Consider the following 16,878-nt stretch of genomic DNA (forward strand, 5'->3'; position numbering starts at 1 on the left):
AGCTGGACTGACAAGTGAGCTCACCTGTGGGACTGGACTCCTGCTCCACCTACGCCACCAAAGGCCCCAGCAGGAACCTCTTCCACCTTCTCAGTTACCTCCCATGCATTCTCTCCGCTTCGCAGGTGTACAAAGTCCTGGGCTTCTCGCTATAATGTGGGCTTCTCCTATAAGGAGCAGGAAGTTGCCGCCTCGTATTACAAAGGGAAATAATCTCAGAGGAAGGGTTTCAAAGCCAATAAAAAAGGGTGTTGCCCACAATTGCTGAAATACTTCAAGGCATATAATATTTTTTTAACTTCTTTTTTGAGGGGGAAGTAATTAAGTTCATTTTTATTTATTAACAGAGGCACTGAGGATTGAACCCAGGACCTTGTGCGTGCTAAGTACACACTCTACCACTGGGCCATACCCTCCCTATCTCAAGGCATATAACATGATCTGTTCCTCTGTGTCCCTTCCTTGCCTGCTTTCCCCACCCAACCCAAGCTCAAGACATATTCACGAAGAAAACCGGAGGGGTCTACCCACAGGGAGTTGATACTCGGGTCGGGGAGAATGCTAGTATGCAAACAAACAAGACGGTATTAGAAATACCATGACCAACCTACATCAGTTTGCTTGAAACTAGCCCAGTTTTAATTTATTTAACTTTTTTTTTTTTTTTTAAAAAGAACTGCCCCACTTTTAAAACAGAAGGTCCTATATCCCAGGAACCTCTCAGTCCCAGGCAAACTGGGATGGCTGATCACTCTACTTCAAGAGTGTTAGTGCTACGGGGAACATAACCTGGAAAACGGCCTAGGTAAGGCAACTAGGGCAGCAGAAGGGGGTCCCACCTTAGACTGGGTGGTCAGAACAAAATGGGAAAGTGAGTTTTGTGATTCTCTATTTTACAAACACGGATGTGAGTCTCAAGGAATTTAAGTGCGATCTCCAAGGTCACATAGCTAGTAAGTGGTTTCGTGATTTCTAGTCTACCACTCCAGTGGTCCAGATGTCACCCTCTGTGAGTTCAGGGGTGGTGACAAAGGGTATAAAGAAGACAGAGGCCCTCTGTCCTCTCTCCTCCTGAGTGGTTCCCTCCTTATCTGTTGCCCATCTTAGATGTGTTAGCTCTCCATCTTTCCTTCCCCACCTCCCATCCACCTTCAGCTTCCCCATGCTGGGGCTCTGTCATCTTGAACCTTGCCCTGACAGATGCCATCCTTCAGTCCTTCCCTTCCCCTTCCCTCCCTCCCTCATCCATCTCACCTCTCTGTCATACCACCTTTCCTTCTTATGGAACCTTGAAGTCTGGAGCTGAGTTGAAGCCCCGTGGTTACTCAGTTGTGGTCATTCTTCCATTCTTCAGCAGTCACTCACTAAGCCCCTATTTTGACACCAGGATAGTGGTTTGGCAACTGGTCACTGGTGGTGCCATGACCCTCTTCAAAGATGCCTTCCTGGCCCACTCTGTCCAAAGAGCCCCCATCCCAGCTCCGCCAAGTCTCTGCACACAACTGTTTCTTTCTTCAGAGCTCTAACCACTGTATAAAACTAATTTTTGCCACCCCAGAACTCTGTCTACGCCATCCCTTCTGGAATGCCTCCCCTCTACCATATCTGTTGTTATAATCCAACATGCGCTTTTAAAAGCCGGCTCATACATTATCTGTTCTTTCATGAAGCCTTTCCTGACTACTTCAGCCAGAAGGGCTCTCTCCCGCCTTTGAACTCACACAGCACTCTGGGTCTCTTTTAGGACACTAACTACCTTCTGGCTTATGCCTGAGTTATTTTTGGTGTGTGTCTCATACCTCCTAATAAACTGTGAGCTCATTCATTTATTCAGCCGGTTGTTAATGATACTATGTGCCAGGCATTGTTCGACGTCACCAGGAGGAAACGCCATTTTAACCATGTAATTATGTGTCTTAGTAACTTTGGTCAAGTATAGAGTCCGACACAGAGTAGATATCAGTAGATGTTTGTGCACAGTTGACAAATGGATGGATGGATGGATGGAGGAATGGGATCACTATAAAATGTGTGGGGTGAGGAAGTGAACTATTGGGCTACTGGGCTTGCTTTGATTATAATGATGCTGAGCGTTACTGTAGTGGATTAGAGTGGGCTATGAGCTCATCTGAAGTTTATGAAACTCATGGAATGTTTATATCACTCACGGTTGCCAACTGACCATCACTGTGGGGTGTGAGTGTGGGACAGCGGTTGTGGAAAGGAGAATACAGCTGTCCACTTCACTGTCCCGAGTCCTCTCTGTTCAAAGCAATGGAGCCCTGGTCACAAGCAACGACTACCCTTACGTCGCACTGTGGTTCTCCCCCATCTTCTCTCAGAGGACCCTCCTCATTCCATACATCTGGTATTTTTTCTCCAGCCCCCTCTAAGCTGACATGGGGCTGAAGTACAGTTTATTTTATTCTTCTGGGTCCTTGGCTTTTCATTATCTTCTGGAAGCACTTTGAATAGGCAGCCCCAGGCAGGAGGCTATGAAGAGAGAGCCCAAAGCAAAACTTTTCTTTAGGTCTCTCTGTCTACAAAGCATGAACTTCTCCCACCTCTGCTGCTCAGTGTCAGCGCCCAGAGAATCAGCCAGGAGGGAAAGAGTTAACTGGGGCCTGCTTTTGGGACCCAGACCTGAGGCTGCATTCCTTCCTCCTAGAGATCTGCCAGGCTGAGGGGCCTGAGGCTAAATTTAGAAGGTAGCTAAGGTTTCCTGTTCACAGCTGTCCTGCCCCTCAAAAGAAGAAGAACCGAAGAGAGGAGGGAGGTTGGTCCCTCTCGCCTGTCGGAGCTTCTGGCCATTTCATCTGGGTCCCTCACCCTTGGGTGACTGCCCCTTGGTGTGGAGATACAGGCAGATCAGCGGTGAGTGTGCTTCTCCGTTCATTTTGTCCTCTGAGCTCAGGACTTACAAGCAATGGGGCTGCAGCTCTGGCCGGGGAGTCAGGGCCCAGCCATGTCTGGGACCAGCTCCTGGGGGATTGCATGTTCCTTAATAGGCTGTGGGAGGGCGCCTGAGCCAAAGGCAATGACTCCTGTGGCCTTGGTTAGAGACACTGAAGAAGGCACCTCCCCTGGTAGACACAAAAGGTGTGTGTGTGAGAGAGAGAGAGAGCCCCCAGGAGGTTTAAAGAAAGATCATTCTTGTCTGGGGAATTCACTGGTTTTCAACTGCTTCAGTTATATTTAAGGCAAACTTCTGGTCCCCCTCGCTGCTTTCTTGCTGGTGTCTGTGGAAGGAACCAAGTTGTCACTTCTGAAATATTGTGACTTCAAGGTGGGCCGTGCATCTTGGTGTCCTGATAATAGCCGGGCCAAGTCTGCCTGGTGTTCCCCACAGGTCCTTTCTCCATCAGGCTGCTCACATGTAGTGACTTTCCCATTCCTAGTTCCACTCAGGTGACATCATGGACACACCTCTTTCCCCCCTACAAAACCTCCAGAACCAGAGTCCCTGACTGGCTTTTTCGCACCAAACTTACAGAGGCTGACAGGCTGTCATGGCGACCAGTGGGGACCCAGAGGAGGAGCAGGTGGTCCCAGGCGAAGAGGATGAAGCCGACGTGAGGGCCGTGCAGGCGCGGTACCTCCGGAGCCCCTCCCCCAGCCAGTAAGTGTGCCCTCGCTGAGCCCCGCGCCCCTCCAGCCGTGGCGGGGGGTGGGGGTGGGCTGGAGAGCCTGGTGACAAGTCAGGTCGGAGAGGGTGTCTCCCTGGAAGGCTGTAAAGCTGTTGCAGACGGTTTCTTGCTTTTTTCTGAAACTTGGGGATCCAACGGCTATTTTAAAACTTACAACACCTGAGGCTTTCTAAGGCTCATGGTTTTTTGGAAAATACGATCCCTTCAAAAACATAATTGGTTTCGGATCCACAGAGACCTAACAACTCCATGCGTCAGAAGTCACACCTGAAGTTCTTTCTTAGATATAATTTTTGGTCCTAATTTATTTCTTTGCTTCCTTGTCTACATGCTTCATTCTCTCAGCTTAGTGACGGTTATCTTGAGAGGTTATGTGAAACTTTAAATTTGAATGAAAAGTCCAGGATGCATTTTGTAATTTCTAGTGTAATTGTTAAAAGTTATTTAGAATGTATAACTAGCAAGCTAATGAGGGGAGGATGCAATAATAAAATATAATCAGTCCAAAATAAGAGGAAAAAGAAGACACAAACAGCATAATAAATAATAAGAAAATACTAGGATGGAAAATTTAAACTCAAGTAAGTTATTACTATAACATAAATAGACTAAATCCTCCAATTAAAAGACAAAAATTGTCAGACTCAATTTTTTTTTTACAAGCCTGCATACTTTTTATAAGAGACACATCTTAAAAAATTAAGATGTACAAAGGTTAACAAAGGATAGAAAACTTATACTACACTGTTCTGGTTACTATTGCTCACAACTTCAAAATTTAGTGGCATAAAACAACCTTTTTATTATAGTCACAATCAGGAGATTGTGTTCACTGCGCCTGCAAGGAGCAGTGGTGTGGCTTGTCTTTGCTTCAAGATGTCTGGGGCCTCAGCTGGAAAGACTTGGAGGTTGGGGATGATTTTAAGGTGGGGAGTGACTCAACAGCGGGGGGCTGGTGTCAGAGAGGCATCTTCACATGTTTTAACACTTCACATTGGGACCTCAGCTGGGTTGTTGGCCCAAACACCTAACGCGATCTTTTCTTATGATCCCTCCATGTGGGCCAGTGTGGGGTTTCTCATCGTGGTAGCTGACTTCCAAGAGAACAGGACAGAAGGGCATTAATTTTCTTGATCTAGCCTCAGAAGTCACGTAAAGGGCCACAAAGGTTCAGAAGGAGACAACAACATAAGCTCCACCACTCCACTGATGGAGTATCAAGGTCACACTATAAAGAGAGCAAGTGGGATGGGAAACACTGTGGCCATCTTTGGAAAGGACAAACTGCCACAATTGCAAGCACTAACTAAAAGCAAGCCAGGGATGTGAGTTACTGATATCAGATGAAGAAAACTTTAAGATAGCATTATTGGGGGCAAAGAAGGATGTTGCATAATGATCAAAGGTTGGATTCACCATATGGTAGATATATTCATTTTAAATTTCTATAATCTAATAACAGCTTCAAAATATATAAAGCAAAAAAATTGACAGAACTAAAGAAAATATTAAAATCTGCAATCTTAGTCAAATGCGCTTTTTTAAAAATACAATCTCAGCAACTGATAAAATGAGGCAAAAAAAAAAATCAGAGTATAAGAGATTTAAAGAAAACAATAAATAAAATTAACCTAATCAGCATTTATAGAACATGTACCCAACAAAAGCGGGATATACATTCTCATCATGCACACATGGAATTTTTACTAGAAAGGTCATATGCTGGGCCATTTGTGTATCAACAAACTTTTAATGCTTGAAATTATACAAAACATGTTCTCTGCCCATTGCAGAATTAAGCTAGAAATCACTGAAACCAAAAATATACAATCAAAGTTCCAAGAGTTAGCATCCAAGGGAGCAGGACAGAAATGCACTGATTTACACGATCTAGCCTCAAAAAAAAGTCACATGAACGACCACACAGGTTCAAAAGGAGGCAAGTGGAGGATCAAGGTCACACTGTAAAGAGAGCAAGTGGAATAGGATATATTGAAATATATGGATAATAGAAATTCAGATTGAAACCACAGTTCATTACTACTACATACTCACCAAACTATCTAAAATTACAGACTGACAATAGCAAATATTAATGAGGATGTGAGACAGTCAGGGCTCTCCTGTTCATTGCTGGTAAGGGTGTAAATTAGTACAACCATCTGGAAAACTATTTCATAGTATCTACTAAAGCTAAAGGTACGCTTGTCCTTTGACCCATTAGGCTCACTCCTGATACAAGCGTAACAGAAATAAGTACACGTGTGCCCCAGATGAGAAGGACTGGTACTAGAATGTGTTAACAGTTAACAGTCATTAAGAATATAGAATGTTTAAACAATGTGATGAACTGTTCAGTTAACAGTAGGTTAGACAAATAATGGCTGGTATATATATTTAAACACTGCCCTAGGGAACAGGCGTTTTCTTAAATGGATTAAGCGTCTCAGATTATTGGTTGGGGAAGGCAATCCGTGAGTGCTGGCTGGGAAGGTGGAAGGTGGATCCTTGCAAGGGGAGGTAGGAGGCAGGGAAGATCAATTCTGCTGGTTTCAGAGTTGCCCATAAGTTGAACCTGCCACTAGACAAAAGCATTTATTAACAGAGAGATTTCAACAGCATTCAGTTCTTAGCCCTTCCAGCTGCCAGTCCCCCTCCTAGCCAAAAAAGGGCTCAGCCCGAAAGCCCCATTTACTTGTGGAAAACCCTGGTCCCACATATAGAGCAAATCTTCTGTGGCTTCTCAGGAACTCCTCCTGAATCCTATTGAGTTTGATGCCCTTCTTGGTTTGTGTACAGTATACTCCTTAGCGATTGATTTTTAGAAGTTGATCCCAAATCGGCTAGCCCTTTTCAGACATTTTCAAGGAAGACAAACACACAGTGACAACTCATGGGCTATCCCTTCTTGCAATAATCATCATATCTAAGGTATAAATTAGCACAGCTGCATTGGCTTTTGAGACATCACCCAACCCACCTCTCCCTAAAACACGCATTACACAAAACCAGGCTTAAACCAGCCCAAATGAATGCAGCTACAGTATCTTTGATAATGAAAAGATAACTCACAGACTGGGGAAAAAAAATTCGCAAATCACATATCTGGTAAGGAACTCATATGGAAAACATATTAAAAAAAAGAAAAAACAGCTCTTGGTGGGGAGGATATAACTCAAGTGGTAGAGTGCATGCTTAGCATGTATGAGTCCTGGGTTCAATTCCCAGTACCTCTTCTAAAAATAAATAAGTAAATAAACCTAATTACCTCCCTCCAACCAAAAAATAATAATAATAAATAAATAAATAAAATAAAAGCCAATCATGCTAATAGGAAACTTTTAAAAACTCTCAAAACTCAATTAAAAAGAAACTCACAACTCAATTTAAAAATGGATGAGGGGCAGAGAGTATAGCTCAAGTGGTAGACACATGCTTAGCATGCAGGAGGTCCTGAGTTCAATCCCCAGTACCTCCTCTAAAAACAAATGAATAAACCTAACTACCTACTCCCCCACAAAAAAACTTCAAAAAATAAAATATGATACTTTAAAAAAAAATGGACAAAAGATCTGAACAGATAATTCACCAAAGAAGATACATGGAAAGCAAATAAGCACATGAAAAGATGCTCAAAATCCTTAGTCATTAGGGAAGTGAACATTAAAATCACTGTGATATACCATTACATACCTATTAGAAAATTTAAGAGGTTGACCTTACCAAGTTGGTGAGAATATGGAGGACCTGGAACAATCCCACTGCTGGCTGGTATGTAAAATGGTAGCACCATTTTATAAACTGTTAGTCAGTTTTTTAAAAAGATAAACATACACCTATATGTATATGATCCAATCATTCTACTCCTAGGTGTTTACCCAAGAGAAATTAAAGTCTATGTTCATACAAAGACTTGTACATGAATGTTCACTGCAGCTTTATTTGTAACAGCCTAGAAACAAGCCACATGTCCATCAACAAGTGGATGGATAAATACACTGTGGTATATTTATACGCTGGAATACTATTCAGCAGTAAAAAAGGAATGAATCATTGATTCATACAACAACATAGATGAATCCCAGAATAATTCTGCTCAATGAAAGCAATCAAAAAAGAGTGCATAGCATATGATTTCATTTATAGAACATTTTAGAAAATGCAAATGAATCTCTGTAGTGACAGAAAGCAGATCAGGGTTTGTCTGAGGAGTGTGGAGTAGGGAGTGGGTAGAGGGAGGATTTACAAAGGGACATGAAACTTTGGGGTGATGGTGAATATCACAATGTTGATCATGGTGATGGTTTCACGGGCGTATACACATATCAGACCTTACCAATCTGTACATTTTAAACATGTGCTGTTTGTGTAACAATTATACCTCAGATAAAGCTGTGTGCTATTTTAAAGCTATGAAAAGAGAAATAAAACTCTCTTCTAGGGGGCCATATGGTGATGTGGGAAGAACTTAAGTGGTATAATTGAGGCCAAAATTGAGGTCAGCTCTGTTCCCCCACTTATTAGCCATTATTAGAACTTACGTAAATTACTTAGTCGTAAGATTGGAATACCAGTTTTACCCAGTGGTAGAGATTAAACAATGTAATGTAACATATTGTTTATAATATATATTACATACATCACACCCATTATTATAATATAATATATAGATAGATACATTAGGTATTTGATAAATGGTGGTTCTCTTCCCTTTTCCTTCCAGAGGAAGATATCTGACAATCAATTCTTCCTAGTAACTCACGATATCAAGAAATACTTAATTCACCAGAATCCCACACACTCCAGTGAAAACATGATGTTTCTCTAATTCTGCCACAAGCAAAGACTCTATTCTAAGTAACCAGCCATCCCCCAGGGCTGGACAGCCCTCCCTATACTTAATAAGTGCCTGAAATTCTATCCTTCTTGTTATATTCCTTGAGCTAAAGGCTTGGGCTTTTTTAAACTAAATTATGCTCTGAGTCAGCAAATATCCCATCAGCAGACTCTCAGTGCTAGTTTCCTAGGACTACTGTAAAAAATCACCACAAATTGAGTGGCTTAAAAATAGTATGGATATATTCTATCACAATTTTGGAGGCCAGAAGTCTGAGATCCAGATGTCAGCAGGGACATCCTCCCTGAGAAGCTCCAGGAAAGACTCCTTCCTTGCCTCTTCCTAGCTTCGTTGGCTCCAGGAGTTTCTTGACTTGTGACAGCTTAACCCCAACCTCTGCCTCTGTGTTCATATGGCCATCTCTTCTGTCTCCTCTCTGTGTCCTTTTTAAGTGACACCTCTGGGTTCATGGCCTACCCAAATCCATGATGATCCCATCTCAAGATCCTTAACTTCATTATCTGTGCAAAGATCCTTTTTCCAAATAAGATTGCATTCACAGGTTCTGAGAGACATCTTTGGCTGATCCCATTCAACCCACTGCAACTTTCGATCCAGCTCTTTTGGTGACACATCTGGACTCTTTTCTGTGGAGTCAGGATAGGGCCTTGCAAAAGTCCACTAGGTGTTGCAAACAGCCACTGCCAATCCATCAGAGTTAGTTTGGGGATGAAGTATGCTTGCTGTTCTGGCAGGAAATCTCAACATTTCCAGCCTCACCTGTAAATCTCATCCTAAAGTGGATTAAGAACCTGACAAGGGGTGTAGACAGTGGCTAGAGGTGTCAAGCCTTCATTTTTGCCTGACTTAGACATTGACTTCCAATACCTTAAATTCAAACCTAGCCACCATGAGTCACTCTCCCTGGAGGAAAACCTGCAGCTAGAGATGCATCCATCTCCCAGCTAGGCAAACTCCCTGAGGTAATTCATGAATTAACACTGAAATATGAGATGTGGTATGTATGTATGTATATATATATACACACACACAGACATACATACACAGTGGAATACTACTCAGCCATAAAAAAGAATGAAATAATGCCATTTGCAGCAACATAGTTGGACCTGGATATTGTCATACTAAGTATGTCAGACAGAGTCATATCACTTATATGTGAAATCTAAAAAAATGATATATATGAACTTATTTACAAAATAGAAATAGACTCACATACATAGAAAACAAACTTATGGTTACCAAAGGGGAAGAGTTGGGGGAGATGAGTTTGGAATTTTGAAAAAAAACAACACTAAAATATAAACCGCCCCCATCCAATGGGGCAGCTTGGTGGCAGCTTTGCTGGTATCCATAATCTCCATCAGACCTCCCAGTCACCGAGATGAACACAGTCTAAGAAATCAGTGTGCTTGGGGTGCAAACCAACCTCAAGACAGGAGGCCATGACCTGCCAAGCCTTCCCATGCAGGTGGTCTAGGAGCCTGCCTCTGCCTCTTCCTCCTTAGCTATGACCAGATTTCTCTTCTTTTCCAAATAAAGGGTCAGACTTTATCTTTCTCTTGTTCTGACTTAAAGAATGTTTTTCTGTTATTCTTTCTTTCCAAGTCAAAATCCATTTCTTGTGGGAGAGTATAGCTCAGTGGTAGAGTGCATGCCTAGCATGCATAAGGGTCCTGGGTTCAATTCCCAGTACCTCCATTAAATAAATAAATGAACAAATAAACCTAATTACCTCCCCTCATTAAACACACACACACACACACAATTTTTTTAAATTCATTTCTCTCTTTGGCTTCAGATTTGAATTGTTCAAGCCGTTGAGATGTTTTAGAACTCTGTGCTGATCTAGTCAGGCCGTCTCTCTTGGTGGCATATTCCCCTCCACTTTCTGCAAAGATCCTTGACTGTGCTTTGCTTGCTTTTCCTATCGTGAGGTCAGTGTGTGCCTGGTGGTGGCGGCGGGGCAGGAGAGGGGGGCATGGAATGTCAGGTCTGTGTGTCCCCATCGCGCGTCCTTGGGAAATGGCTCCTCCCACTTACCCTTACTGTTTTATATTTCTTTTTCTGTGAAAAATTTTCTGCCTTGGCTCTTTCATGAAGCCTGCTGGAAGCAATTTGCTAAAAATCAATTTGCTTTCCTGATTTCTCTCCTTCCTTGGAGCCTGAACTTTGCCTGTGTCGTCAACTTCACTGAAGCTCAGAAACCTGTTCCTTTTTTGCAAAAGCCAAATCAAGAAAGACACCCCCTTCCTGGGCCTCTGCCTCCATTTTCATTCCAAGGAACTCATTGAAAGGAGGTGATCAGCTGTCAGGAGGTCTGAGTTGGAGGACCCCCAATTCCATTCCCTTCTGGGTCTTTTCAACCTGGTAACTGGTTTTAAAAAGTGGCTTTCAAACTTTGCCAACTGTAATCCACTGTAGGACATGCCATTTACTCAGGGTATACATACAGATATATGTAAATTTTAAAAAGGTTTCACAAAATTATACTTATCTTTACAATGGTTGGTACTATTCTCTATTGTATTCCTCTCTTCCTTCCTTCCTTCCTTCCTTCCTTCCTTCCTTCCTTCTTTCCTTCCTTTCTCCCTCCCTCTCTCTCTCCCTCCCTCTCTTTCTTTCTTTCTTTCCAGATACTAGGCACAACCCGTTGATTTTACAATACACTAATGGGTGACGTCTGCAATTTTGAAAAACACAGGTTTAAAGAAAGCTGCTCCCCGTCTCTGCTCTTGGTTAGGAAGTCCATCAAATTCTGCTTTATTGTTTCTCTTTCAATTCACCCTCAAGGCTTTCTAGCTGCTGCTTCCTGAGCCTGTGATGAGGTGTGTATCGATCCTAGAGCCCCTCTTTCCCTGCCGGTCTTTCTGAACAGCCAGCCCTTGCTGCTTTCCAATCACGGTGTGAGAGTAGTCGCACTCCATCTCAGACACGCGGGTAGAGGCGCAGACACGGTCATAAATCAAAACCTCTAGGGCTGCTATCTCACTGACCTTGCAGATATAAACAGGGCCACTTGTCCAGATTTCAGCCTCCTTCCTCTTTTCTTTCTCTGCAATCCTGCTTCTCCATGGAAAACAAGGGAGCTGCTTTTCAACGCTGGAACATTGCTCTCCACGCAAGTCCTTTCAGGTCCTACACCTTCTTTATTCAACTCAGTAAACCGTGTCTTTGGCAGAAACAGTCTTAGAACTGTTAGGTTTACATTTCCTTCTCTCATAACAGGTTAACTCATAAAAGTGCTAGTAATTTACATCCTACCTTCAACCCTGGAGGATGTTGAGCTGAGTTTACTGTTGCTCACAATTGTGTATCAGCAGCCAAAACGGACACATTGTGGGGCTGGGGAGGGAATCTGATCTTAACCCCCCTCTTTTCTCAATCATAAAACCTCCAGCTTCCCAAAAGTGTCCTGGTTAGTCTTCAAATGTGATTTCTCAGATTTACTGACTCCTGAGCTGAATGAAGTTCAGTCTTTACCACCAACAAGAAGGGAGGATGTTTCTCTGCCATTTCTATTTTCAGAATTTAATTTCAAATTTTCCCCAGTGAAACCTACAGCCTCAGAGTTTAGGTATATTCAGGACAGATGGTCAGTTCCTGGCATTTGTCACATGAAACCAAATCTACACAATCTGAAGTCAACATTGTTTAGGGAAAATGGCAGGATCAAGGGCTCTCAGACAGGCGGTACCAGGTGGGGTTCCCGGGGACGCCACCTGCTGAGTTCCTGGCCCAGGCCTTTCTGCACACCTGACTGCTGAGGACTCCTCCTGTGTCTCTTCTCAGTTTGTGCCTGTAGCCTCCCCAGAAGGCAGAGCCCTGAAGGCCCGCAGATGAACAGAGAAAACTGACCTCTGGGAGGACTGAGGGCCATGACAGGAGGAAGCCCTTACCAGTCCCGTAGTAACACAAGCATTCTCAGCTAATTACCCTGTCCGGGGTTTGTTTTGATTTTTCATCCTAAACCTCATTTTTACATAATCCTGACCCTTAATAAACAAAATAATTATTTTATGAATAATAGCATTTATCAATAAATTTAAATTATTGATAAATTAATTATCGATAAATAAAACTCCTTCAGTAAATATTGTTGAAATGGAAGCGTAACTCATATTTATATAAAATTTAAGTCTCTGACTCTAGTTTTATGAAATGTTGATGTTCTTAAACCGAGACTGCCTTGGTTCCTGGGCCCAGAACATCCTCAGGGCCTGGCATGGTGTCAGGGCTTACTGTCACACTGGGATGACTTTGTTGTTACCTCCCGACTGCAACACACTGAGGTGGGTCACTGATACTTACTAGCTCTGTGTTACTGTCGGGAGAAGAGGGCCTTAGCGCTCAGAATTCACTTCTTAGCCCTGGGAACAGTGCTGTTGCTGCTGTCTGTGGCTGCCTGACAACTACCCCCAAATGTAATGACTTAAGACAAAGATTTTAGTTTGCTCCCCTTTCCGGTAGGAATTTGGACAGGACCAGACGTGGCAGCTTGTCTGTGTGTCATGTGGGGTCAACTGGAGTGGCCCAAGGGGTGAAGGACGTCCCTCTAAGAGGCTCACCCACGTGGCTGGCTGTTGGCTGAGAGCTTGGCAGGGACTGTTGACCTCGCCCTGCCAACTTGGTGGTCTTGGGGTTGGTTGGGATCATCTGACTTCTTATACGGCAGCTCAGGGCTTCCAAAGAGAAAGCCAGGAGGGGAAAACTGCCCTTAAGACCCAGGCTCAGAGACTGGCGTGATGTCACTCCCACCATATTCTGTTGTGAAAGCAGTCGCAGAGACCACTCAGATTCCAGGGAAGTGGACATCGACCCTACCACTCTATGCGAAGAGTGTCACAGATCTGGGGCCACCTTTAATCCACAATAAGAAAAACTTGCTGATTGCCAATATAGGCCCCCAAGATTGTATACATCCTGGCCTCAGGAGGGCAGGGAGTGAGCATGGGCAGAACATAGCCCAGACCCTGGATTTGCTCCTGGGCTTGCTACTGGTATCCCAGTAAGGTGATGAGCAAGTTGCAAATACTTGATAAATGCTGTTGTCAATTGTACCTGCCACATTCCCTTAAATATGTCACCACACTGAGGACAAATTCAATCAGTGAGTCAGAGAATCTCTATCAGGCAGACATTACACTAGGCGATAGGAACACAACAGTTCACAAAATACCCTGCCATAGTCCTTGCCTCATAGAGGGTATGGTCTAGTGCAGAAGACAGTTATTTATCAAATAATTTCTTTAAAAAATGGAAAGTTACATCTGATAGACGTGCCGCAAAGGAACGATGTATGGTGCAGTGAGAGGTGGAGATCAGGGAAGAATTCCCCAAAGAAATGAGGATTGAACTAACATCTAAAAGATGGGTGATGAGGGGGAGGATTGAACATCCTGGCAGTAGAAATGGGCTTCAGCAAAGTGCCTGGGCAGAAGGAAACTTGGTGAGGATGGGAAGCCAGAGAAGACCAGTGTGCTAGAAAGGAGTGAGCGGTGAGGGGAAGCCAGTGCAAGCTGAGGCTGGAGAGGAGAAAGGGGCCGAGTCCGCAGGGCTGTGGAGACCATTGGGTGGTATGTGGACACCTTGCCCGGTGCCTAGCAATTTCGATCCATTCATCCAGCCATCCGTCTGTTCTTTCATCTACCCATCTGTCCACTCACCATCCACTCAGTCATCAAAACCTACCTGGTCACTCACCTTCCGTGTGCTGGAGGTATAGAGATAAACAAGACTACTTCATCTCTACTTTTACAGAGCCCACGTCCGCCCCCACCGGGTGTTCAAGTCTTTACTACCCTTACCAGTCAACGAGATGGCTAAAGGCCTCTCTGGTTCTGGTATCCAAGGATAACATCTCACAAACCTCACTCTTAATTCACCCCCACTTCCAGTCATGCTTATTCGAAAATACATCTTCTGGTCACAAAGAGACCTTGGTGCTAGATCAGGAATGATCTGACACAGCTGCTCCTGGAAATCCCTCAGGGACTACCAACAGTGATGCCACATTGTGCTGTCCCTCATGCCACAGGGGCAGGTCTAGCCACATCCTGGGGACAGTCATAGGCTACTCCTCTCTTCTGTCAAAGACATTTCTTTCTTCATAGCCCTGCTGGCTCCAATCACATAATTCTCCCCGGGGGAATTCTGATAGATGTCTACTATAAGAGAATTGTTCTGCTAGTCAATTCAACTAGACTTAGCTGAGCTCACGTTAGTTCCATTCTGTTCAGCGGCACTCAGCTCAACTCAGCCCAGTCCATCCATCCATCTGTCCATCTATGCTTTTAACAAGTATTCTTCAAGTGCTTTTCTGTTTCAAAGCCTATCTTGGACCTGGGGATCCTGCAGGGGTTGCATACACCAACCAACTCATTTCCCCTTTCCAATCAAAAGGGTATCAGTGTATGGTGGTGGAGAGAAGACTGGACTTAGAGCGGGACTTCCCTGTTTGCAACTTTTCCTGGTACTTATTCACTGTCTTGGGCAATATCGTCAACCTGTCTGAGCCACAGTTTCCTTGTCTTATAGCAGGAATCATAATACCTACATTGTGGGAGATTTTTCAGGATAAAATTCATAGAAGGTACTCAAAAATGGTATCCATTCCCAACATAGTAGATGACCATAGACAAAGGGACATCACTGGGAAATTTCTAAACACTGCAAACCAAAAAAGATCCTACGGGTTTTCACAGAGACAAAATAGGCCAATTACAAGGACCAGGAAACACACTGACTACAGACTTTTAAAAGCACAACAACAATGGACAAATTTCCTGTGCTGGGTAAGATGGCAAGCACACCTCCACCCAGACTCTCCCATGGATTGCCCTGTAAAACCTGGACAGAAGGAAAGAGCAGCTGTTTGAGGACTCTGAAAGGTAAACAGTAGCAGGCAGATTGAGGAAGAAAACCAGAATTCAAAATACTAGCAAATCAGCAGAGTGTGTATCATTTTTCCCTTTGGAATACTCAGTCTGGACTCAGGGCAGTATGACAGTGATGCCAGCAATAGCTTGAGGTGCCAAAAAATTCAGCATGAAGAAGGAACAAATTACGGATTCATGCAGTAGAATGGATGATTTGTAGACGCATTTTGCTAAGTGAAATAAGCCAGATCCAAAAGACTATTGTATTATTCCATGTAGTTAACCTTCCAGGAAAGCCCACGCTACAGGGACAGAAAACAGATCAGTGATTGCTAGGGGATGAGGTGCAGGGAAGATCTGACTATGAAAGGAATGGGGCATGAGGGCATTTTTACAGGGAAAAAATGGTATCCATTAATTCCTCTCATTTTTTTTATAATCCTCTCTGGACGTAAAGGAAAGACTAAGTGAAAAAGACCTAAAACTCACCACGACACCTGGAAAAGAGGAGAACCCACGAAGGAGGAGGGTACCTACCACTATAATGTAGTCCTGACTCTTTTTCTGCCCTTGATTCACCATGTTCCTCAAAGATCCCTTTGACACCTCTGCTGAATTCTTTTGGGGAAATTGACATTTACCTAAGTTACACTGTTGCATCCCTGGGCTCAGGCTGACCCTTGATATCTTGTGTTCAGAATCAGGACTGTGCAGTTGAGCACATCTTCACATTTCCCTCCGTGCTGTGCCTGCCCACTCCCCTTAAGCAGAGAAAAAATATGGGGCACAGAGGGAATGGTGGCAGCCCACCCAGCCCACCAGTTCAGCAGAATCCTGGCGGAAGCAGAGTTAGGGATGTCCTATAGTATTGATAATGGAGGCCAGGACAAGAGGAAAAAAAAGAGCAGCAGTACATTCAAAGGTAAGGACACAGCAGAGAAAGTGAAGCCACATCAGTGCGTGTTCTCCCCAATCTTTTCCCTCCACAACGTAGACTACGGTGTCATTAAACATCCACTCACAGAGGTGCCAACTCCGGTCTAAAAATAGATGGGCGACTCAGCCATGGGATTCCCGGTGTTCTGCGTTCTCAGGGTCCCTAAACTTGGGAAAGCATTCCCTTTATCTCTCATTGTTTTCCACTCGTGGCTAAAATCAGATCCAGGTTTCTTGTCTAAAAAGATTACCTCCCATTCAGCTGCTCCCTAGAGTCATCTCAAGTGAATATTGTCTTCTTTCAGGTACTCAATGGTCTCGGATGCAGAAACAGAAAGCATTTTCATGGAGCCCATTCACCTCTCCTCGGCCGTGGCAGCTAAACAGATCATCAAAGAAGGTAACGCCATCCGAAGCCGGGTGGAAGTAGGGAGGGTCCACGGGTCATCAGGAGACCCTCAGAGGGGCCCATTGGAAGGTCTCAATGTGCTTCCCATCAGATTCAGAAGAGCAGATCCAAAGAAGGCAGCTCCTCCAACCCCTGCTCATCAGCCTTCAT

The 16,878-nt window shown here is 43.9% G+C and overlaps 1 protein-coding gene across 1 annotated transcript in view; it reads left to right on the plus strand.

Moving 5' to 3' along the window:
• The first annotated feature begins 2,759 nt into the window (after window positions 1-2,759).
• Window positions 2,760-16,878, plus strand: part of STYXL2 (serine/threonine/tyrosine interacting like 2) — a 28,099-nt gene continuing 13,980 nt past the window's right edge. The window contains exons 1-3 of the mRNA XM_031435851.2: window positions 2,760-2,874; window positions 3,494-3,619; window positions 16,625-16,719. Of these exons, the coding sequence (XP_031291711.2) occupies window positions 3,510-3,619; window positions 16,625-16,719 (205 nt within the window). The 5' untranslated portion in view covers window positions 2,760-2,874; window positions 3,494-3,509. The remainder of the gene's footprint in view (window positions 2,875-3,493; window positions 3,620-16,624; window positions 16,720-16,878) is intronic.

Source organism: Camelus dromedarius, chromosome 23 (assembly GCF_036321535.1).
Source record: "Camelus dromedarius isolate mCamDro1 chromosome 23, mCamDro1.pat, whole genome shotgun sequence".
NCBI lineage: Eukaryota > Metazoa > Chordata > Mammalia > Artiodactyla > Camelidae > Camelus > Camelus dromedarius.